At 37.0% G+C, this 24,977-nt stretch overlaps 1 protein-coding gene across 1 annotated transcript in view; it reads left to right on the top strand.

Annotated features, from left to right (window-relative positions):
* LOC127447421 (N-chimaerin-like) overlaps nt 1–24,977 on the top strand; it is a 94,902-nt gene that overhangs the window by 65,967 nt on the left and 3,958 nt on the right. The window contains exons 8-12 of the mRNA XM_051709302.1: nt 4,432–4,516; nt 19,302–19,475; nt 20,057–20,134; nt 21,555–21,692; nt 24,077–24,182. Coding sequence (XP_051565262.1) covers nt 4,432–4,516; nt 19,302–19,475; nt 20,057–20,134; nt 21,555–21,692; nt 24,077–24,182 — 581 coding nt within the window. The remainder of the gene's footprint in view (nt 1–4,431; nt 4,517–19,301; nt 19,476–20,056; nt 20,135–21,554; nt 21,693–24,076; nt 24,183–24,977) is intronic.

Genomic DNA, 24,977 nt, shown 5'->3' with positions numbered 1-24,977 from the left:
GAGGTTTAGGAAAAAAAAAATTTCTGGGTTTCAGAAAATAGAGGGAAATACAGCTAAAAAGAGATAAACAGATATAGAGAGAATGAGAGATGTTGTTTTGGGTGACAGATGGAGAGATTAGGAACTGTTAAAGGATTGGGAAACATAGCAGTGTTTCCTCGTTTGGCTTTTATCATCAGCAGGTATTGGTGGACAGCCCCCCCCCCCCCCCCCAAGTCTGGAGTCTGAGGTACTGCAAAACCTCACAGACTGCTGACTCCACAAAGAGCTCTTTCTACTGCTTTATTTCTCTCATGCTTTCTTTTTCTCTCAATCTCGTGGTTAATAGTTATTTAGCAGAAGCTTTCTAAATGCTCAGATACTTTAATGTCTGCATTGAAACATCTGAATCAAGTTATTATTAGAAGAAATTTTGATCAAAGTACCATTAGCTTTTATACCCCATAAAACCATACAAGATAGGGATAATGTACAGTCAGCCAGTCATTATCAAAAAATAAACCCCAATGTGAAGCTTATTACACAGTTACTTAACAAATAAATAAGTGGAAATGAAATTATTTTATTATGTGAGACAGAAGGGACTGCAGAGTGATACTGGAGACATGAAACTAGATTAGCTATGTAGGGAATCATTTTGCCTGGAACAGTGGTCAGTAAGAAAGTTTAGTGATCATTATACAGAAATATATTCGGCCGTAGAATGCAGCGATTGACCAGTCAGAATCAATCTTCCTAAAGAGCCGTGCAATACTAGAAATTAACATTAAAACATTTTTTTTTTAAAAACGTAGGGCATTCAATTAAATGTGTTCATTTAGTGTGATTAATTATATATAAAATATTGCATAAAAAAATGTACGCAGTTAATCATGCCCCCTGACCTGGCATAAATTCCCTTGTAAGGAATTTTCTTACCATCAGAGCAATTCTGACTTGAGGTACCACCTTCATTTTTTCATGAGTCACGATCAGCAGGGGGCAGTCAGTGCAACAAGAGACTATTTAGCAGAGACAGGCCACTTTTATTAAAATGAATGGGAATGGGAACACTCAACGGATGTAGAAAAGGAGGTCCTGCCTTACAGTTAAAAGAGCCAGTCACCTTTTAGATACAGACATCACCTGCCAATCAACTGGAGAATGCACATGTGCGTTATCTAGTCAAGCCAGGAAAATTTTGTTTTTTAGCGTAATCTGAGGTAAAACACAATTTAATATACCAGTGTTGTCAGATTTTATTGCTGATTTGAAATATGTTCTTTGATCGTAATCTTGACCCTGACCCCAGCTTAGCTGGGATATGTGAAAACAAAGAAATTTCACAGTATATATGAAAAATGTATAATGTGTGACAATAATAAAGGCTTTCTTCTTCTTCTTCTTCTTCTTCTTCTTGACCAACCGTTTTGGAGATTTCTGTCTTTCCCCATTCAAGTAGATAGGAGCTGCACTTGTATGCTGCTTGTTTACAAAGAAAAATAGCTGCCCAGCCTGCCTGAGAGCGTTCCAAAGATGGCCGCGAATGGACTGATTTGCTAAAAAGACTTTGCCACAACTCCAGCTCTATAGGCAACAAACCACACTTACTGAGAGCAGGAGCACAAAATGAGCCAGCAGATATGGAGCGTAACTCCGAATGCAGAGATCCTGAGATGCGTTTTTCAAAGTTTCAAACCACTTTTAACTTTACACAGTTAATGGCGCAAGACACTGAACATTAATATGATGTGATGCTGCCAAAGTTAGATGCTCAAAGCATCCATCTGACATATGTATACATAAACCAGTAAAAATGGTGCAGACGGAACGCATAAACGTATCCTGTGATAACATCTCTTAAGTCTACCTCAGACTGATTGACAAACTCAATTGCAAAATGGATTGCTGTGGAATGCAGGCCAGTGACAGGCTTATGCTCAATGATATGGAAATACAGTTGTGCTCAAAAGTTTGCATACCCTGGCAGAAATTGTGAAATTTTGGCACTGATTTTGAAAATATGACTGATCATGCAAAAAAACTGTCTTTTATTTAAGGATAGTGATCATATGAAGCCATTTATTATCACATAGTTGTTTGGCTCCTTTATAAATCATAATGATAACAGAAATCACCCAAATGGCCCTGATCAAAGTTTTACGTACCCTTGAATGTTTGGCCTTGTTACAGACACACAAGGTGACACACACAGGTTTAAATGGCAATTAAAGGTAAATTTCACACACCGGTGGCTTTTTAAATTGCAATTAGTGTCTGTGTATAAATAGTCAATGAGTTTGTTAGCTCTCACATGGATGCACTGAGCAGGCTAGATACTGAGCCATGGGGAGCAGAAAAGAACTGTCAAAAGACCTGCGTAACAAGGTAATGGAACTTTATAAAGATGGAAAAGGATATAAAAGATATCCAAAGCCTTGAAAATGCCAGTCAGTACTGTTCAATCACTTATTAAGAAGTGGAAAATGCAGGGATCTCTTGATACCAAGTTAAGGTCAGGTAGACCAAGAAAGATTTCAGCCACAATTGCCAGAAGAATTGTTCAGGATACAAAGAAAAACCCACAGGTAACCTCAGGAGAAATACAGGCTGCTCTGGAAAAAGACGGTGTGGTTGTTTCAAGGAGCACAATATGACGATACTTGAACAAAAATGAGCTGCATAGTCGAGTTGCCAGAAAGAAGCCTTTACTGCGCCAATGCCACAAAAAAGCCCGATTACAATATGCCCGACAACACCTTGACACACCTCACAGCTTCTGGCACACTGTAATTTGGAGTGACGAGACCAAAATAGAGCTTTATGGTCACAACCATAAGTGCTATGTTTGGAGAGGGGTCAACAAGGCCTGTGATGAAAAGAATACCATCCCCACTGTGAAGCATGGGGGTGGCTCACTGATGTTTTGGGGGTGTGTGAGCTCTAAAGGCACGGGGAATCTTGTGAAAATTTATGGCAATATGAATGCAGCATGTTATCAGAAAATACTAGCAGACAATTTGCATTCTTCTGCACGAAAGCTGCGCACGGGACGCTCTTGGACTTTCCAGCACGACAATGACCCTAAGCACAAGGCCAAGTTGACCCTCCAGTGGTTACAGCAGAAAAAGGTGAAGGTTCTGGAGTGGCCATCACAGTCTCCTGACCTTAATATCATCGAGCCACACTGAGGAGATCTCAAACTTGCGGTTCATGCAAGACGACCAAAGACTTTACATGACCTGGTGGCATTTTGCCAAGACAAATGGGCAGCTATACCACCTGCAAGAATTTGGGGCCTCATAGACAACTATTACAAAAGACTGCACACTGTCATTGATGCTAAAGGGGGCAATACACAGTATTAAGAACTAAGGGTATGCAGACTTTTGAACAGGGGTCATTTCATTTTTTTCTTTGTTGCCATGTTTAGTTTTATGATTGTGCCATTCTGTTATAACGTACAGTTGAATATGAATCCCGTAAGAAATAAAAGAAATGTGTTTTGCCTGCTCACTCATGTTTTCTTTAAAAATGATACATATATTACCAATTCTCCAAGGGTATGCAAACTTTTGAGCACAACTGTAAATCAAACAATGTTTTGACTTTTAAAGTCACTTTTTGTATTGTCTAATCAATGCTTTACTCGTCTGTCACAATAATGTAATGTGTTTTAATTATCTAATTTATTATATTTCTTAAATATAATATAATTTTAACACATTATACTATAAATAAAATGTTAATGATATATATTGAATTTATATTAAATAGTTTCAATTCCTCAGGCCTCCTTTTTATGTAAATAGGGCACTTCTCTCGGTTTAGTCTGCTGGTGTCAGTTTCATGTACACTGATTTCATCATCTACAGTAAGATGGTGCTGCTAGCAGTCCTGCAAACCCTTCCAATTTCCTTTGCAAGACCTAAAGAGGCTGCTACAGAAGCTCAGAGCACCAGCGGTCCGTCCCGTCGGAGGTGTTTCTGTTTGGACGAACTGTTACCTGGTGGAGAGGAGAGAGCAGGGCATGATTAATGCCCCACCTTTCTCTCTCTCCCTCTCTCTCTCTCTCTCTCTCTCTCTCTCTCTCTCTCAAATTGAAAATAGTTTTATTGGCATGACTGTAAACAATACAATATTTCAGAACATCAGAAAATTAATGAACAGCAAAAGACCACAGTGTTTACATAAAACCGAAGAGCATTAACATGTCTCCATACTGTATATACATACAGTACATTCATATATACACACATAAAGTATTATGAGGGTCACAGTGGTTAACAATAGAGCAGGGGTCGGCAACTTTTAAAAAAAATGAAGTGCCATTTTTAATGATTTGACACAGATCTGATCACACATTGATCTTTATTAGCAGGTTTAAAAGTATCATTGGAGCAGAAATTATTGTTGTGTTGTATATGATTGTGTTTGGGTGTTGTATTACAGGTGCACACCTTCAGGGGGCCACACTGGTGTGAGTACTGTGCCAACTTCATGTGGGGACTCATCGCTCAGGGAGTCAAATGTGCAGGTAATTAACAAACACACGCAACTGCAAATAATTTACCATGGTAATCAAAGTTTCCATCCCACAGTTACTGCAGTTTTTGTTACTAATGTAAAACCATAATATCATACAATATTTGATCTGGGATCTCCTTCAAAGAGTCATCAAAGTAGCTTTCTGAAGTATCATTTTGATTTATTTTTAGTCATGGTTAATACCATATATATTTTTATATAACAAGAAGAATGTAAGCACTATTGCTCTGTGTGTTTGGACAGCCCAACACTGGCTCAACAATAAAGCACATCAGAGCCCACCCTCTTTTTCAGCCATCTTGGTTCTGGAAGAATTTTTCCACAGGGATTTCATAAAATGCTTCATAAAACCATAATGAACCATGAATCAAACCAGCCAGCTTCGAGGTGAATCACAATATTACAAACTTTGATTTGAACCAAAATAAAGTATTAAAAAATCAGACAAAAAGTACAAGACTGTTTTTACTGTCTTTCATGAGGGAATGAACTACAATCCCATGAGGCATTGTGAATGACTTAATCAAATTAAAAACAATGGAAAAATATACAACTACTGATTCAAAATAGTTTATTATAAGTTTAGAAACAGTATATTTTAAGTTTTTTAAATATTCAGACATTTAAAATAAGTATATAAGTAGTCTGAGAGTTTTGGTGGTCGCTGCAGAGCTCTTTTGCCACGCTTTTTTGGCAGAAATTCTCTGATTGGTGGATCTCTCTTCAGGATTATGGGTAGTGTAGTTCTTCAACACAAATTCTGCTATTAAACGCAATTTAAAAAAAAGAAGTTGAAATAACGTGGACTGATAGCTTCAACATATACCATCTATTAACAACCTTGTAGCTGGTCTGTCTTTAAAGGTTTATAAGTTATTGTTAATTAAAAATTAATGGGATTTTTACTTCCAGTACCAGTCAGTCCCACTCCATAGTCTGAGTTTGGGGTGGTGCTACCTGTTTTGCTGTGTATGAAAAACCTGTTTGTAAATTATGTAATTATGTTTGCAAATCTATTCAGGGCCACTAATGGTGCAGAATTTACACACTTCACCTTTAAGAGGAATGTTTCTTTTGTTTAAAAGACCTGTGCCAGAATCAGCCAACTGTTCCACCACAACAACACTAACATTTTAAACCATTGTAAATATTTTCGACCAAAACTATGAACTACGCTTAAAGGTGCATGCTGGATGTCACTTATCAGCCATCTACAGCTACATATACTGTACATTCATATGATTTTACAGGGGTGTAGGAACAGTTTGAAAAGTGGGCAGGACACATTAAGGACAGAGGGTCTTTGAAAAGCAGTGATTATCTCCCAGAAGTGGGCATCCGCTACAGTTATGATGGTTGCTATGCCCCTGTGTTTGTAATATAACGTTTGTGTTATTAAAGCTATAACCCTTCACTCTCTAAACCCCATCTAAAGTGTTAAATAGTTTCTACTGAGTGCATTAGGACAGATTAGGGGTAGTGAGGATTCCTCAATAAGGCTGTGATGCTAAAGCAGTGATACTTGTGTTTACTCATACACATGATGAGTTGGAGTAATGGAGATTCAGAGCTCATATAGGTCACATTGTTCAATCTACCTGATGTATACTGTATGTGAATGCTCATTAGCCTGTGGAGTGAACATAGTCTGGCCTACATGCAGAGGAAACCGATTGTTTTTAGCAGTGAAAAGAGAACACATCAGGACCATAACAGACAGATAAATGCATTTAGAATAAAATGTTTATCACTTATAGAGAGATACATGGGTAGTTGACATGAAATACTGTTGGGAAGTTAGCATGTCCTGCGGTGTGACATGCTATAGTCCATTTAAAACTATTTTGCTAATTCTTTTATAGTTATTACAGTATGCATGTAGCTTTATGACCTCATATTAATTGTGAGACTACAATATTTGTACTTTCAAAAATGTATTTGTCACACCGGAGGACCATTTAAGTTATTCAGGTTTGAGAGATTGAGGCAGTTTTTAATTTCATTTAAGCAACATTGAAGTTTGTGCTTTGTTTTTATCTTCATTCTTCATTTTATTTTGCATTTTTATTGCTTTTTTTTTTTCATTGCTAGTATTGATCAATCCTTATTCAGATATACTGTATGTCCAGTTGGTTATTTTAACACATTAGTGGTTCATCTTGGCTTTATTTACAATTTTTCTGTAAGGAATGATAACATGGTCAGTTGTGTGTGATTTAATTATTTATTTATAGGATAATGTGGCCGACACGTATGTTTTCATGAACGGGCTTCATGTATAATGCATAAAACTATTCTGAAAGCAGCTTGTGTTCAAAAACCCCTTATTCTAAGACCCCTTTTATGCTACTTGTTTCCACCTCATTTTCTCATCTCTCCCCCTTTATTCGCTCTCTCTCTTTCTGCCTCTCTCTCTCGTTCTGTGATGCCACCAGAAACTAGGGCAGTGAAATCTCATTTGATGTAGAAATTTGCATTCAATGTTGAGCTCTGACATGCTTTCTTCTCTTTTGCTTTTTGTCTGTGTGTGTGTGTGTGTGTGTGTGTGTGTGTGTGTGTGCGCGTGTGCGAGAGAGACTGTGAGCTGTTATTTTGGCTGGCTGCCAGTGTGCCAACCCCAGTGCCTGGGCATGTTGTGCCACATTGCCTCATAAGAGGATAAACCCCACCCCCACCCCCTCGGCCGAGTCCATCATGGTAGAGACTGAAAACAAAGCTGGCATATATTTATAATGAGAAGAGGGGCTGAGAGCTCACCACCAGCTCCACTTCACACACACACAAACACACATTAAAATTCAGAGCGCATAGCTGTATTGGGTCACAGTATGTGTGAGAGGGAATTTCAGGATACAGATGCATCATTTAACCAAAATTCTCTCACAGTGGAATAAGAAGAACTCTTAATAGACTGTGATATTTGCCTTTATAACAATTTTGGATAGCACTTTAACTTAAAGCTGTACATATAATGCATTATAAAGGTATTTTAAGTAATTCCAAAATTATTCAAAAAGGCTTGCACTGATGAGCCAAAACAAAATGACCAGCTGCCTAATATGGTGTTGGTCCTCTGCGTGCCGCCAAAACAGGGCCGACCCACCGAGGCATGGACTCTACAAGACCCCTGAAGGTGTCCTGTGGTATCTGGCACCAAGAATTTAGCAGCAGATCCTTCAAGTTGCGAGGTAGAGCTGCTGTGGATTGGATTTGTTGGTCCAGCACATCCCACAGATGCTCAATCGTATTGAGATCTGGGGAATTTGGAGGCCAGGGCAACACCTTGAACTCTTCATCATATTCTTCAAACCATTCCCAATCAATGTGTGCAGTGTGGAAGGGCACTATCCTGCTGAAAGAGGCCACTGCCATGATGTGCCATCATGAAATACCATTGCCATGAAGGGGTGTACCTGGTCTGCAACAATGTTTAGGTAGGTGGCACGTGTCAAATTGAGATTGATTGGCCGGACCCAGGGTTTCCCAGCAGAACATTGCCTAGAGCATCACACTCCCTAGACCGTCTTGTCATCTTCCCACAGTGCATCCTGTTGCCATCACTTCCCCAGGTAAACGGCACACATGTACACGGTCGTCCATGTGATGTAAAAGAAAATTGGACTCATTGGACCAGGCAACCTTCTTCCACTGCTTCAAGGTCCAGTTCCGTCGCTCACATGCCCATTGTAGCTGCTTTTGATGGTGGACGGGTCATCATGGGCACTCTTTGTGTGTTGTGACACATTCCTCCAATAACTATCATTAAAATTTTCTGTGACTTGTGCCACAGTAGACCTTCTGTCGGTTCAGACCAGACGGGATAGCCTTCATTGCCCTCATGCATCGATGAGCCTTGGGCAGCCAACACCCTGTCGCGGATTGTGGTTTGTCCCTCCGAGGACCACTGTCAGTAGGTACTCACCACTGCTGACCGGGAGCACCCCACAAGCTTTGCAGTTTTAGAGATGACCCCTCTGACCCAGTCGTATGGCTATAACAATTTGGCCCTTGTCAAAGTCACTCAGGTCTTTACTCCTGCCCATTTCTCCTGCATTCAACACGTTGACTACAAGAACTGATTGTTCGCTTACCATATAATCTAGCCAGACCTTGACATGTGGCCTTGTTAGGAGATGATCAACGTTATTCACTTCACCTGTGAGTGGTCATAATGTTTGGGCTCATCAGTGTATAATCAGTGTTGGGCTAGTTACTCAAAGTAATCCACTACAAATGAAAAATAACTTTAAAATTTTAATACGATTACTGACTTTACTGATTACATGTTCTATAAAGTAACCCCATTACTAAATTCTTAAGTTACTTTCTAAAAAAAAAAAAAAAAAAAAAATTATTTATTTTTAATTATTAATTTTTTCTGCTCAATTAATTCAAAATGTCTATATATCCTCAGTTTATTGTTGAATGCAAGTCATACACTCAACATTACATGTTTTTCCCTGACAGTTCTTATTTTAAATGTATTCTACATAAATTATTTGGACCCACTTTATATTAGGTGTCTTTAACTACTATGTACTTATTATGTATATACGTGTTGTTGCATCATATTTACATTTAAAGTACATGCATTTAATTACATCTGTAGTTAATCTACAGTTAATCTTACCCTAACCCTACCCCATCTTCTAAACCTAACCCTTACCCTAAACCCTACCCCTAATCCTAACTCTACTCATAAATGTAACCCAACGCTTACCCTAAACACTACTGGATGTGTCTGGCGGACATCATTGCGTGTTCTAAAATTATAAACAATTGTATTCTATGAATGTACGCACACTGCCGCCCAGCTATTACTCAGGAGGGTGCTAAATTTCTGCCGCGTCATGGAGCACAACTCCACAAGCTTATTTTCCATTAAATTTGATGTGCCGTGGCACTTTTGTCCAGTGTGTGGCCGCCTTAACTCTACTCCTAAACTTACCCCTGCCTCACCCCTACTCCTAACACTAATCTACCCCAATCTTTACCTAAACCCTACCCCTAACCCCACTCGTACTCCTAACCCTAATCTAAACCCTAAACCTCAATCTCAGTAGCAGCAAATGTAAATCTTGTGAGAATTTTGCAGAACAAAATGTAGTTACACAATAAGTACATTGTATTGTATGTATTTTAATTTTAGTACATAGTAGTTAAAGACACCTAATATAAAGTGGGACCATAATTTTTTATTTTTTATTAATTAGCTTAGTTAAAAGTCAGTACGTGTAATCTCATTACAAGAGTTAAATATGTAACATGTTACACTGCTTTTTGTTCTAGAAAGTAGTTCGATTACAGTACTTAATTACTTTGTAATTAGATTATACCCATCACTGCTTATTATACACATTGTAGTGCATTAAAAATGTGTATCCACAATTATAATATATTATAGTACTTAAAGTATGGCTACACATCTAGATAGATTTTAGATAAATTGTACTATACAGTTGAAGTCAGAAATTTACATACACCTCAGCCAAACACATTTAAACTCAGTTTTTCACAATTCCTGACATTTAATTGTTGAAAATGTTCCCTGTCTTAGGTCAGTTAGGATCACTACTTTATTTTAAGAATGTGAAATGTCAGAATAATAGTAGAGAGAATGATTTATTTCATCTTTTATTTCTTTCATCACATTCCCAGTGGGTCAGAAGTTTACATACACTTTGTTAGTATTTGGTAGCATTGCCTTTAAATTGTTTAACTTGTGTCAAACGTTTTGGGCAGCCTTCCACAAGCTTCTCACAACAAGTTGCTGGAATTTTGGCCCATTCCTCCAGACAGAACTGGTGTAACTGAGTCAGGTTTATAGGACTCCTTGCTCACACATGCTTTTTCAGTTCAGATTGAGGTCAGGGATTTGTGATGGCCACTCCAGCACCTTGACTTTGTTGTCCTTAAGGCATTTTGCCTCAACTTTGGAGGTATGCTTGGGGTCATTGTCCATTTGGAAGACCCATTTGTGACTGAGCTTTAAATTCATAGCTGATGTCTTGATGTTGCTTTAATATATCCACATAATTTTCCTTCCTCATGATGCCATCTATTTTGTGAAGTGCACCAGTCCCTCCTGCAGCAAAGCACCACCACAACATGATGCTGCCACCCCCATTCTTCACAGTTGGGATGGTGTTCTTCGGCTTGCAAGCCTCACCCTTTTTCCTCCAAAAATAACGATGGTCATTATGGCCAAACAGTAAAATTTTTGTTTCATCCGACCAGAGGTAATTTCCCCAAGAAGTAAGATCTTTGTTCCCATGTGCACTTGCAAACTGTAGTCTGGCTTTTTTATGGTGGTTTTGGAGCAGCCTTTCATGATATAGGACTCATTTTAATGTGTATATACAATTGCAATCGAAATTATTCAACCCCCCCAAGATAGTAAGGATTTACAAAGGTAAGCTTTTCTGATGACCCAGAATTTTTAAACTTTACATCTATATCAGTTGAGTGACACATTCAAAGTCATAGTGTGAATATATAACCTAATATTTGTAAATAGCAGGATTTTTTAAAAATACATCCATGTCATAATTATTCAACCCCTATTGCATGTAGCTGTTTCTTGTAAATATGTAAGGCTACATAAGTAATTGTTTTAAAACAAAATTATGTCATCACTCTGCAATAGCACTTATTTAAGTTTTAAAATTTAAGTTTAGCGTTGTAAGCAAAAATGTATTTCTATGCAAAAAATGCAATTAAAAATAAGATGTCTCAAAAGCTAATAGAGGAGATTATTTCATTACGCAAGAAAGGTCAAGGCACTTCAATTTCCAATAGACAAAGTTGGCAGCACCATTCATACATTTTTTTAAATATGGTAAAACAGCAACCTTCTTGGGGCGTGGAAGAAGGCAAAACTTCACCAAGGGAAATGTTGACTCCAGTTGACTGAATATTCAAGAAGTAATTAGGAAAGACCTGTGGAGTCCTGGAAGAAGGTTTTATAGACGTATGACAATAAACTGAAAATGAGTTTTAGACCCATGGGACAGCAGTACATCTGGAGTAAGATGACAAGGTGATGACAAGAACGACACCATCCCCACAGTCAAGCATGGAGGTGGGTCAGTCCTGTTATGGGGGTGTTTTGTGGCTGCAGGAAACGGCTATCCTGACTATGTGACTGACACCATGGATTCTTTCAGGTATCAGGCCATTTTGGCATGAAAAATGTGATGCCTTCAGTGTGTAAATTGAAGCTTGGTGATCACTGGACTTTTCAGCAAGACAATAACACCAAGGATACATCCAAGTTATCCAAAATCTGGTTCAGGGATAGGTCGTGGAATGTCCTTAAATGGCCCTTTCAGTCCATCATTTAAATCCCATTGCAAACCTTTGTTGGGATTTCAAGGAAGCAGTGGCAGCACAGAAACCAAAGAATGTCAATGAGCTGGAAGCTTTTGCTTATGAGAAATTTGTAAAAATTCTAATAGAGAGGTGTCCGAAGCCTGAGAGCACTTACCTGAAACCTTTATTTGCTGTTATTAAGGATAAAGGATGCTCCACAAATGATTGACTTTGGGGGTTGAATATTTTTGACATGGCATTTGTGGAGAGAATTAGTTATTTTTTTTATTTTAAAATTTGGGTAAACTGAACTCTTTGTTCTCAAAATCACTCAAATGTGTATTAAAAACTTACTTTGACTGTTTACTGAGGTTTTAGTTGATGTGTTTTAATTCACATCACCAGATTGTACTGCTGGTCAGGGGGGTTGAATCATTTTGATTGCAACTGTAGATACTTGTGTACCTATTTCCTGCAGCAGCTTCACAAGTTTTAAGTTTCTGTAATTGTGTTACTATGAAGTTCCAGGTTTGTTGGTCACATTACAATTTTAAATCACTTCACCATGTGTTTTGGAACTAGTTAAGGTGACTTGCGCTGTTTTAAGCGTCATACTTAATCGGTGGCGTAACAAGTGTTTTAGAGACAAAAACGGAGAAATCTAGGAATAAACCCATTATATCGATATGTACATGTGATAACCATGGTATTAGCAGAATAATTTACTATGACTGTATTACCACAATATGGTGTGCATTAACTTCAATTACTACATGGCTGTGTTACATTGAAAAATCTATTTTGATTGCTAATTCACACCATCCAGTGGTCTGATATTTCTAAAAAAATGACCGCAAATTCAGGAATGAAGTGATATTTCACCGGTCATTTGGGTATTGTGAGACTTCTCATAAGTACTTCTCATATCACTCTGTGATCTCCACAAGTAAGCTAATAAAATCATGTCACCTCAAATCAGTATATAATGTTCTTTATTTATTTGAAAGGTAGCCATGTAATAAGTGGGATAATATCCAGTCAGTCGGTCTTTATCTGTTATAACTGGGGTATAATAGTTATTCACAATAACAAACAACTGATTATAAGGTGTCTAATAAAGCATTATGAATGCATTAAGAATATCTTTATACTACATGATACATACTGAACTTAATATTGTTGTCACTTCCAGCGCTTTTAATGAAATTTGATTGAATATTTTGGCTGTTCTGAAGGCTTAAACTTCACATACATGCATTCATTCTGGTACAGAGATATGAGTGTGTCCTGATAGTCATCTGTTCACCTGAGGGCCAGAGGTCACCTCTGCAGCACTTGCACAAGTGCTCAGCAGACCTGAACTGACAGAGAATGCATTAGATATGTGCCCTCTTAGTGACCGTCTCCTCCGCTTATCAGATCCCTCGCTCTTCTTCTTCAAAAATAATTACAGTTCTGCATGGCTGAAGTCTCATGACGACAGAGCTGCTCAAGGGGCCATTTTTTACTCACACACTGCAGAATCTTTTCAATTAGTGTCATCCAGACTTAATTCAGTATTTGCACTTAAAGGTTTAGATTAGACTTGATTCTAATTTCAGAAGCCAATGGGGGAAAAAATTATCCGCACTTATTGTTTTGTCCTAAAAAAAAGAAAATCAGCTAGCTTCAGATTGTGTTTTTGGGTCAATGACACAATACTAATTTTTTTGTACCCAGATCTATCAATTTAAAATGCACTTCATACAGACAACGACTTGTCTTTGTCTTGTTCTTGATGAACATGTTTTTGACTTAATTTGACTTTTCATGATATTGCATGGCTAGTTCAGATTGTCCGATACAAGTTCTTGTGTGGATACGTCATGTTTTTCACTGAAAAATTTCATATAACTTTTTCATAAAATTTTAATTTAATCATAAATTGTATGCCTTCAGAAAACTTGTAATATGATGCATGATTCACGAGAACTACTTTTATTATACTTCTATGGTCCTTTTTTAAGATTTAAAGTGAGCTACTATCCACTGTCATTGTATTGAAAAGACAGAACACGATAATTATGAAAACATCTCCTTTTGTGTTCCACATAAGAAAGTCATACGGGTTTGGATAGAAATTAGGGTGATTAAATGATGACAGAATTTTCATTTAATGTATATAAGAAAAATAGTATTACTTTTTTCCTTGATGGTTGCACCACTTGAAATGGGATACATTTTATAAAAAACTAAACGTATGAAACCAGCATAAAAACACATATTACACCTTTAAAAACTCGGCACATGCATTTTAAGATAGATTATTTTCTTTTTCATCATCTTGGACAACCTTATTTGTCAATTACCCTTTCATGGACAGTTAGGAGCTGATGAAAGCATTCAGAATTAGTCTTACGGGTTCAAATCTTAAAGGCAGGCTGAGAGGAGAGTAGAGTGTTTGGCCTATTTACTGGATGAAATGAGGTCTGCTGTAGCCCGCAGGACTGACAAACACTGCCCACTACACCATTATGTGCCAGTACAGATCTGAAGAGGAATACAGACGGCTCAAGCTGCTCAGTCCCTCTCTTTATCTCCTCCAGGTCACATTGTTTTCAATGTCGCTCATTGGGTGCTCCATTCACATTAAACACATCTGCCCTGGGCTCTCTGTTCTGTGTTTTTCCTTCCTTTCTCTTTTCAGTCTCTGTTTTCTGTCATTCACCCTTCGTCTCTCTGGTACCTGCTTTGTAGCAGCTGGCCCATTTAGGAGGCCACATTATATATGAATGAGCTAATTTGCCTACATTTGCATAATGCGTGTGAGCTCTAGTGTCTGTCTGGACTGGTTGGATGGGTGAAGTCGGGGAGATGGGTTAGTGTTTGCTGTTTAAAATAACTCAATTAGATGTTTTCTGGTAAAAGCTGATGTGTGTCATCTTTCTGATGTTAAAATACCTATTCCAGTTAAATGTGCAGAGGCAAGTATAAGTAAGTAATTTGTAGGTTTCCCTGAAAAGTGTAAACACTATCAAATCATTGCTCTGTTTGAGTGGCCTGACACAGCAACATTGTTTTAACCAGTGTCATGAGTATGGGACGAAATTTTCTGTTTGTGTGACCAATCGAAAAGTGTTTAGGAAATCCATTTGAAAATGGTCATATTTGCAATTCTGAATGGTGACACTAGAGGTGCAAAAATTACACACAGCAGGCCTTGATCATGAAGCATTATCAGAACAAATGTCTGTGTAAATCATTCATAAAACCATTCTTATGTAAATTGTCACATTTCACGTAATAAGTTTACGCATGAATGCTTTCACAAACCGTTTACACAAAAATTCCTTCGCTCGTGTTTCATACATTTGTGTAAAGTTCATAAGCATTTTTACGTAAATTGCTGAATTTCACGTAATAAGTTTACGCTTTGAATGGTGTTACTAGCTATTTACACACAAATCCGTTCATTTCGTGTTTCATTAATGTCTGTGTAAAACTTTCATAAAAGCATTTTTCTTAAATTGTTGCATTTCATGTAATAAGTTTACGCATTAGTGTTTTTACGAACCGTTTACACAGCAATTCCGTCTGCTCGTTTTTCATGAATTTGCGTAATTGTTCATTAAACAATTTTTTACTTAAACTATAACATTCACATAAATTTATGTTATAATTGGTTTTTACTATTTAATCAGAAATTTCCTCTGCTCTTGTTTCATGAATATCTTTGTAAATAGTTCATAAAAGCATTTTTCAGTAAATTGTCACATTTTCGTAATTAGTTTAGGTTATAATGGTTTAACTGTTTACGCAAATTCATTCTTTTCGTGTTTCATGAATATCTCTTTAAAACATTCATAAAAGCGTTTTTACGTAATTTGTTGCATTTCACGCAATAAGTTTACACATTGTTTTTACGAACCGTTTACACAGAAATTCCTTCTGCTTGGGTTTCATGAATTTTTGTAAATCGTTCATAAGCATTTTTACATAAATTGTTGCAATTCACGTAATTTACATTATGAATGCTTTTACAAACTATTTACACATTTATTTTGCTTGTGTTTCAGGAATTTATATGTACAGTTGAAGTCAGAAGTTTACATACACTTAGGTTGAAGTCATTAAACAAATTTTTTAACCACTCCACAGATTTAATATTAGCAAACTATAGTTTTGGCAAGTCGTTTAGGACATCTACTTTGTGCATTACACAAGTAATTTTTCCAACAATTGTTTACAGACAGATTGTTTCACTTTTAATTGACTATATCACAATTCCAGTGGGTCAGCAGTTTACATACACTAAGTTACCTGTGCCTTTAAGCAGCTTGGAAAATTCCAGAAAATCATGTCAAGTCTTAGACAATTAGCCAATTAGCTTCTGATAGGAGGTGTACTGAATTGGAGATGTACCTGTGGATGTATTTTAAGGCCTACCTTCAAACGCAGTGCCTCTTTCCTTGACATCATGGGAAAAATAAAAAAATCAGCCAAGACCTCAGAAAAAATTGTGGACCTCCACAAGTCTGGTTCATCCTTGGGAGCAATTTCCAAATGCCTGAAGATACCACGTTCATCTGTACAAACAATAGTACGCAAGTAATATTGGACCACGATTGGACCACGCAGCCATCAAACCGCTCAGGAAGGAGACTCATTCTGTCTCCTAGAGATGAACGTAGTTTGGTGCGAAAAGTACAAATCAATCCCAGAACAACAGCAAAGGACCTTGTAAAGATGCTGGAGGAAACAGATAGATAAGTATCTATATCCACAGTAAAACGAGTTCTATATCGACATAACCTGAAAGGCTGCTCAGCAAGGAAGAAGCCACTGCTCCAAAACCACCATAAAAAAGCCAGACTACAGTTTGCAAGAGCAAACAGGGGACAAAGATCTTACTTTTTTGGAGAAATGCCCTCTGGTCTGATGAAACAAAAATCGAACTGTTTAACCATAATGACCATCGTTATGTTTGGAGGAAAAAGGGTGAGGCTTGCATGCCGAAGAACACCATCCCAGCCGTGAAGCATGGGGGTAGCAGCATCATGTTGTGGTGGTGCTTTGCTGCAGGAGGGACTGGTGCACTTCAAAAAATAGATGGCATCATGAGGAAGGAAAATTATGTGGATATATTGAAGCAACATCTCAAGACATCAGCCATGAAGTTAAAGCTTGGTCGCAAATGGGTCTTCCAAAAGGACAATGACCCCAAGCATACCTCCAAAGTTGTGACAAAATGGCTTAAGGAGTAAGTCAAGGTATTGGAGTGGCCATCACAAAGTCCTGACCTCAATCTGATAGAATATTTGTGGGCAGAACTGAAAAAGTGTGTGCGAGCAAGGAGGCCTACAAACCTGACTCAGTTACACCAGTTCTGTCCGGAGGAATGGGCCAAAATTCCACCAACTTATTGTGAGAAGCTTGTGGAAGGCTACCCAAAATGTTTGACCCAAGTTAAACAATTTAAAGGCAATGCTACCAAATACTAACAAAGTGTATGTAAACTTCTGACCCACTGGGAATGTGATGAAAGGAATAAAAGCTGAAATAAATAATTATCTCTGTTATTATTGTGACATTTCACATTCTTAAAATAAAGTAGTGATCCTAACTGACCTAAGACAGGGAATGTTTTCTACAATTAAATGTCAGGAATTTTGAAAACTGAGTTTAAATGTATTTGGCTACGGTGTATGTAAACTTCTGACATCAACTGTAAATCGTTCATTAAACCAGTTTTACGGAAATTGTCGCATTTCACGTAATTTACATTATGAATGCTTTTACAAACTTCATTATTTACTCAGAAATTTCTTCTGCTCGTGTTTTATGAAAATCTTTGTAAATTGTTCATTAAAGCATTTTTCCGTAAATTGTCGCATTTTACGTAATACATTTACCTTATGAATGTTTTCCTATTTACACAAATTCGTTTTGCTTGTTTCATGCCTTTCTGTGTAAATCGCTCATAAGCATTTTTACGTAAATTGCTGCATTTCACGTAATAAGTTTACTCCATGATTGGTGTTACTAACTATTTACACACAAATTCGTTCATTTTGTGTTTCATGAATGTCTGTGTAAAACATTCATAAAAAGCATAATTATGTAAATTGTTGCATTTCATGTAAAGTTTACACCCATTTACACAGAAATTCCTTCTGCTCGTGTTTCATGAATTTGTGTAAATCTTTCAGAAGCATTTTTAAGGAAATTGTCCATTTTGCATAATACATTTACATTATGAATGCTTTTACAAACTATTTACACAGAAATGTATTTTACCTGTGTTTAAGGAATTTCATTGCAAATCGTTCATTAATCCATTTTTACGTAAACTGTCTCAAATTTTACGTAAATTTCTGCATTTCACATAATAAGTTTATGCTATATGGTGTTGCTAATTATTTACACAAAATATTTGTTATTTTCATTTCTTGATTGTCTGTAAATTGTACATTTACATAATAAGTTTACATTATAAATGGTTTTACAAACTATTTACATTATTTCCAATTAAATTACACATTGTTAAAAAACATATATATTTGTATTCTATTGTTCAATTAGCTATTAGCTGTAAACAATTAACTACTGCTTATTTCATTTTCCTGCATCCATGTATGCATAACACGCACGTGACTCCTCCAGATTTTTTTGAGGGTTATAAAGCTATTAGGTGCCTGAAATTGCTCATGCATTTTTTATTAAGGGCCATTTGTAGTCCTGGCATGTTCTGTCATTGTCAAGGTGACACCGTTGAAATCAGCCAATCAGAAAGCATTGAGATGACTGATCAGAGGTCAGGAGAGGTCACTGATTAAGCAGAATGAAAGCTCAGCATCCTAGGATAATAGTAAACAGCCTCATGACCTATAATATCCACCTCAAAACTGCTGCTCTGTACACAAGACACTTATTTACTGATTTCAGCATATCGGTGTACTTGTTGTTTTATTTACTGATTTATTACGGTGGTTTCTTTTCTGCAATTTATTCAGCTTGAATCGCTTAACGTACATACTCCATTCAAGCTATTGTAGATAATTTCAGTCTTAGGTGTGCTATCTGTTTTCTGTTATCTAGTTTTTTTATATATATTTATAAAAATGCATTTTATCTAAGAAATCTGTGATGCATGTTTACATAGGAAAACAATTGAAAAACAGTGCAGACGGACGCAAAAACGCTTTTGGTGTGAACTGCCCTTTATGTAGACAGCCAACAAAAATTACGATTCATATGAAGTGTCATTTACACAGAAACAAAAACTAAAACCTACACTTACCAAAGACTTGCTAGCAAGGACCGGTTATACCTGTAGGGAATGCAAATCTAGTTTATTGTTTTTAATGACATGAATAATGAAATAAAAGAAGACTGGAATAGACTCAGTTTACTGTAAGTGCTTGTGTGTTCAGCTGAACTATATTTGAATTAAAGTGAATTGTTTTTTGACTGTTTGTCCTCAGATTGTGGCTTGAATGTTCATAAGCAGTGCTCCAAGATGGTGCCCAATGACTGTAAACCAGACCTGAAACACGTGAAGAAGGTTTACAGCTGTGACCTCACTACTCTCGTCAAAGCTCATAACACAAAACGACCCATGGTAGTGGACATGTGTATACGAGAAATCGAAGCACGAGGTGAGAGAACTACCTGTGTTTTATTTTAAAAGATGTTAAGTAAAATTGTCCATTGTAAATAATTTCCTAAAGTCAACATGAAATGACATTCGCAACCCATTTTACATCCGTAATGTCCCATATTTCCCATTGATACAGGAGACTTTAAGGCTAATTATCTGTATAATTCCAATTGGGAGTTGATTAAATCGTGAAAACTGGGCGTTTCATTTGTTAACTTTAACCATTTCGCTTTCGCAGCCTTGGTGACATCAATGGAAAAAGAAAGATGCTTCAGATGCAGAGCAAGTTATTACATGTTTTAATGAATGTGCACACTTTTTGAAATTTAACATGTAAATACTGTGGTATATACATATGGTAATCAAACAGTACCATGGTGTACTATATATCAAAGTACCATGGTATCAATGTCTGATGTAACTACGCTACTATAGTACTTCCATAGTATTGTTTTGTAAGGAAGATTGATGATTTACATTTTATTAGTGATGATATGTCAGACAATGTTCTGTTGTGTTTGTATGTTCTGTCATTTTGTATAAATTAATATTAGCAAAATGAATTGTCTTGTCTCTCAGGTCTAAAGTCCGAGGGTCTCTATCGGATCTCTGGATTCAGTGATTTAATTGAAGATGTGAAGTTATCATTTGACAGAGGTGAGTGACCTTACACGGTCATTTTTATCCGTTACTGTATAGCTGTATTCGTCTGAATGATCTGGCATAACCCCCGCATTCCTACATACACACATACACACTCTTACAAAAGCCTACGCCTAACTGTGTGTGTGTATTTGTGATGAATCTCATACACACTGTTTCAACACTGCTTTTTTAGGTCACTCATTGTTTTACGCATAGAGCTGTGGGTTTATGTAATGTGAATTATTCTGAGCTGCTTAAATGTTAAAGTGGCACATTTGTGTGAGGATTTACAGCCATCTGTTTATATTCAGATGCATTACTGTTTCATAATGACAGTCAAATGACATGAAGACAGTATCAGAGACACTGGGAAAGATAAAGAACAAGCTTGAGAAAAAGAAATGCTGAAAAAGGAAAGCAGTGGAGTAAGTTTGGGGTGGGATTATCTGTTTGTTGACCAACTGAAGATGGAGGGAATGTTCAGGAAAATTGAACAAGCAGTTACCAGCCACCCTAGTTGAAAAAAAAGTCCTATAAGATTCATATTTAAATTTCTGTGGTAATGTGGGAACAATTTTTATAGTATTCCAGCATACATTAACATGAAACTAAGCTAGTATTTGGACTGTTATGATTACAAATAGGATTAAACAACCCTGCAGGAATTGAAAAGAATGTCAAGTCTTTTATGACTGAATTTTTTACAGCATCAAAACACTTAATATCACTAAGATATCACCACGGCATCGTGATACAGAAATCCTCTTACGACGAAAGGTTGACCAATATTGGATTTTGCCTGTGGTGGAAAAGGCCAATAACTGATTAATCGGATGATAGTTTTTTAAAATTGATTTATAGAATGTTAAGGAAAAAAAATCTTAGTCTTTCCTTACTGTGGCAGGCACAGACACAGAGGCTACAAGAGTCAAAAATTAATAAAAGCCCAGATGCAATTTATGTGCAACAAAAGTCCCAATAATATGCAGGAAAAAATGAAGATTTGGTCTATAATGCAGGACTTTTAACTGTAACCAGAAAATACATGAGGACTCTTATTTTGAAATTATGGAGACTTGGCTCTGTTACTTTGCTTTATATGTAAATGTTCACTTCCAAATTAGACTTTTTATACCCTACAAATTCACCAGATGAAGGGTTTTGTGTATATATACTGTGTATATATATATATATATATATATATATATATATATACAGAGAGAGAGGCTGCTGTCATACTGTAGAAGTATGTTCTAACTGTACAATCCTCCAGCGCCGGTCACAGAGGAACATGGGGGAATTTAAAAAAAACGATCTGTACCAACTGTCTGTGCTGATCAGTGCAGTTGCCATCACTTACAGTATTCCAGAGGATTCACTCTCCCTGCAGCTTTGGATAAAGTGTGTCTTTGATCTGTTTGAATGTGTTCAGATGGAGAGAAAGCTGATATCTCAGTGAATGTGTATGAAGACATCAACATCATCACAGGTGCTCTTAAACTTTACTTCAGGGACCTGCCCATCCCTGTCATCACGTATGATGCTTATCCACGCTTCATAGAGGCTGCCAGTGAGTCTCACTCACACACACACACACACACACACACACACACATTTCTGCCTCATGACGCACTGTAGAGTTCTCTATTTATGAATATCTGGTTGTGAATTTTGGGTGAATGACTTTAAAGTCTTTTTAATCATAGGAGTAGTTTCCACTGTAATATCCATCTGTATTTAACCTCTGGGTTCTGTTCGGTCATTTTTGACCGATTTTACTTTTTTTTATTAAAGAAATTGTGTTCATCATTGGAATAGATTCCGTTAAAGGAATATTCCAGTTTCAATACAAGTTAAACTCAATCGAGTGGCATTTGTGGAATAATGTTGATTGTCACAAAAACTTATTTAGACTCATCCCTCCTTTTCTTAAAAAAGGAAAAAAAAAAAGAAACAAAATCGTATAGTGAGACTCTTACAATGGAAGTGAATGGGGCCAATATTCTTAGGGTTTAAAGGCAGAATTGTGAAGCTTGTAATTTTATAAAAGCACTTACATTAATTCTTCTGTTAAAACTCATGTATTATTTGAGCTGTAAAATCATACTTTTTACAGTCATTTTAGTACTTGTCATCTTAGCAAAATTATAACTTTACACAGAACAGGTTAGTAAGCAATTTTATCACACTAAAATCATGTTAACACATATTGTTTATGTCTTGTGTCTATACTTTTGAAACAGTGAGTATTTTAATGTTTACAGATTGGCCCCATTCACTTCCATTGTAAGTGTCTCACTGTAACCCAGATTTGTGTTTTATTTTTTTAAAGAAAAGGATGGACAAGTCAAAATTAATTTATGCCACAAATGCTGTCGATTGAACCTGGAATATTCCTTTAAATTTAGGCAGTTTTCCAAAAATGTAACACTTTGTGTTTGCGGTCAAATTTGAACCCACCTAGAAATGAATGGGAAAATGAATGGGTGAGACTAAAACAAAGACACAGACACATTTTCATTATCATTTAACTCTGGTTTTTACTGAAATGAAGATAACAAAAAATGTGCTTATTTTATAAAAAAAAAAAAAAAAAAAAAAAAAAAGAATGCTATACACCGATCAGCCACAACATTAAAACCACCTGCCTAATATTGTGTAGGTCCCCCTCGTGCCGACAAAACAGTGCCAACCCCCATCTCAGAATAGCATTCTGAGATGATATTCTTCTCACCACAATTGTACAGAGCGGTTATCTGATTTATTGTAGACTTTGTCAGTTCAAACCAGTCTGGCCATTCTCTGTTGACCTCTCTCATCAACAAGGCATGTCCGTCCACAGAACTGCCGCTCACTGGATGTTTTTTGTTTTTGGCTCCAATCATTCATGTAATTATCTAATCAGCCAATCGTGTGCCTGCAGTGCAAAAATCAAGCAGATACGGGTCAGGAGCTTCAGTTAATGTTCATATCAACCATCAGAATGGGGAAAAATGTGATCTCAGTGATTTCGACTGTGGCATGATTGTTGGTGCCAGATGGGCTGGTTTGAGTAATTATGTAACTGCTGATCTCCTGGGATTTTCACGCACAACAGTCTCTAGAATTTACTCTGAATGGTGCCAAAAACAAAAAACATCCAGTGAGCGGCAGTTCTGCAGACGGAACCGTCTTGTTGATGAGAGAGGCCAACAGAGAATGGCCAGACTGGTTTGAACTGACAAAGTCTACAGTAACTCAGATAACCACTCTGTACAATTGTGGTGAGAAGAATATCATATCTGAATGCTGTTTTGAGATGTGGGTTGGCACTGTTTTGGTGGCACAAGGGGGACCTACACAATATTAGGCAGGTGGTTTTAATGTTGTAGCTGATCAGTGTAATTTGAGTAAATGAAGTCTTAATGCCATAATGTCCACCAAAAAATGCATGTTGTGATAATATCTAAAGAGGTGTGACAAAGAATGTGTTATTGCATGTATTAGAAAAAAGGTGTTATAGTAAGACTGTTCCCTGGTCAATTTGTTCTGGTCTATTTGCTCTAGAAAACATATCTGCTTTAGCTGGACCTACCTGAAAAATACAGTTTTATAGCGTGATATGAGCTAAAGAAGCTATTTATGATACCATTGTTTCGTTTTTATTGGTGCATTTATATATTGCACATCATCATTTCTTTCTTAAATGATCTTAATAATAATGCAAAAAAAAGAAAGAAAAATATATACACATCCATCACAAAATCTCAATGATATTGAAATGTTTGCTTGGAAAACAATGTTGGAGATTTCGGTTTTTCCCCCTTTCAGTAGATCAGAGCTGTACTTGCATGACATTTTTCATTGTAGTGTGACATTCTTAGGGTTTGACATTCATACTGTAGATCTCAGTGTTGATGTATCATCTGGTGAGGAAGATATAAGTTTTTGACCTGTTTGTTTCCTGTATCACAGAGCTAACAGGTCCAGATGAGCGTTTGGAAGCTCTGCATGAAGCTCTGAAGCTGCTGCCTCCGGCTCACTGTGAAACATTACGATATCTAATGGCACACTTGAAAAGGTGAGGAACACGTGCTCGCAGTCCCTTTACATTCACATTTCAGAGCAGTTTTTTTTAAATAATCTAGTCGGGTTAATTCATTCAAACATCCTATTCTGTATATGTGAGATTAATCAGCTATATCCACAACATAAACATCATATTACAATTTACATCTGCACATGAACCAAGTTATGCGCTAGTCAGAATGTTTAACTTGAAAATTTAAATATAAAGTCAAATTTATTTATAAAGCACATTTAAAAACAACAATTGTTGTACAAACTGCTATACAATCATAGTCACAAAAATAATACTAATACTAAATTAAAAACTCAGCTCTCATACCGAGTTAAACACCAAAGAAGAAAAAAAATTAAAATAGCCCGGATGGAACTTGATGGAAATAAAGAATTTTTCAGCCTATGTAAGGCATATTTTAATTACCACAGAAGCACGTCAAGTCTAACACCAAAACGCAGAATGAGATTGTAACAGGTAAATGTCGGGCAAGGAGGAGGCAGGAACTGGCTGAACAGTCAACATAAAGTTTAATGTAAAACTCAACATAAAACAAACATAAACAAACACACACACATGCAGTGCGGCCGTGTGCGTCTCTCTCTCTCTCTCTCTCTCTCTCTCTCTCTCTCTCTCTCGTGCGAACTGGCTTCTACGGCTCCCCTTTATCTCACTCTCCCGCTGATTCAGTGCCGGCCGTGCACCCTCACAGCCCGGCCACGCCTTCCTCCTCGTCACACTCCTCCCCCGCCCGATTCAGGCCAGAGCGCCAACCGGACTGACCTACTCCACCCC

This window comes from Myxocyprinus asiaticus, chromosome 10 (genome assembly GCF_019703515.2).
Source record: "Myxocyprinus asiaticus isolate MX2 ecotype Aquarium Trade chromosome 10, UBuf_Myxa_2, whole genome shotgun sequence".
NCBI classification, from domain to species: Eukaryota; Metazoa; Chordata; class Actinopteri; order Cypriniformes; family Catostomidae; genus Myxocyprinus; species Myxocyprinus asiaticus.
The sequence above is the reverse complement of the archived record's forward strand: the minus strand, read 5'-3'. Positions and strand labels throughout refer to the sequence as shown.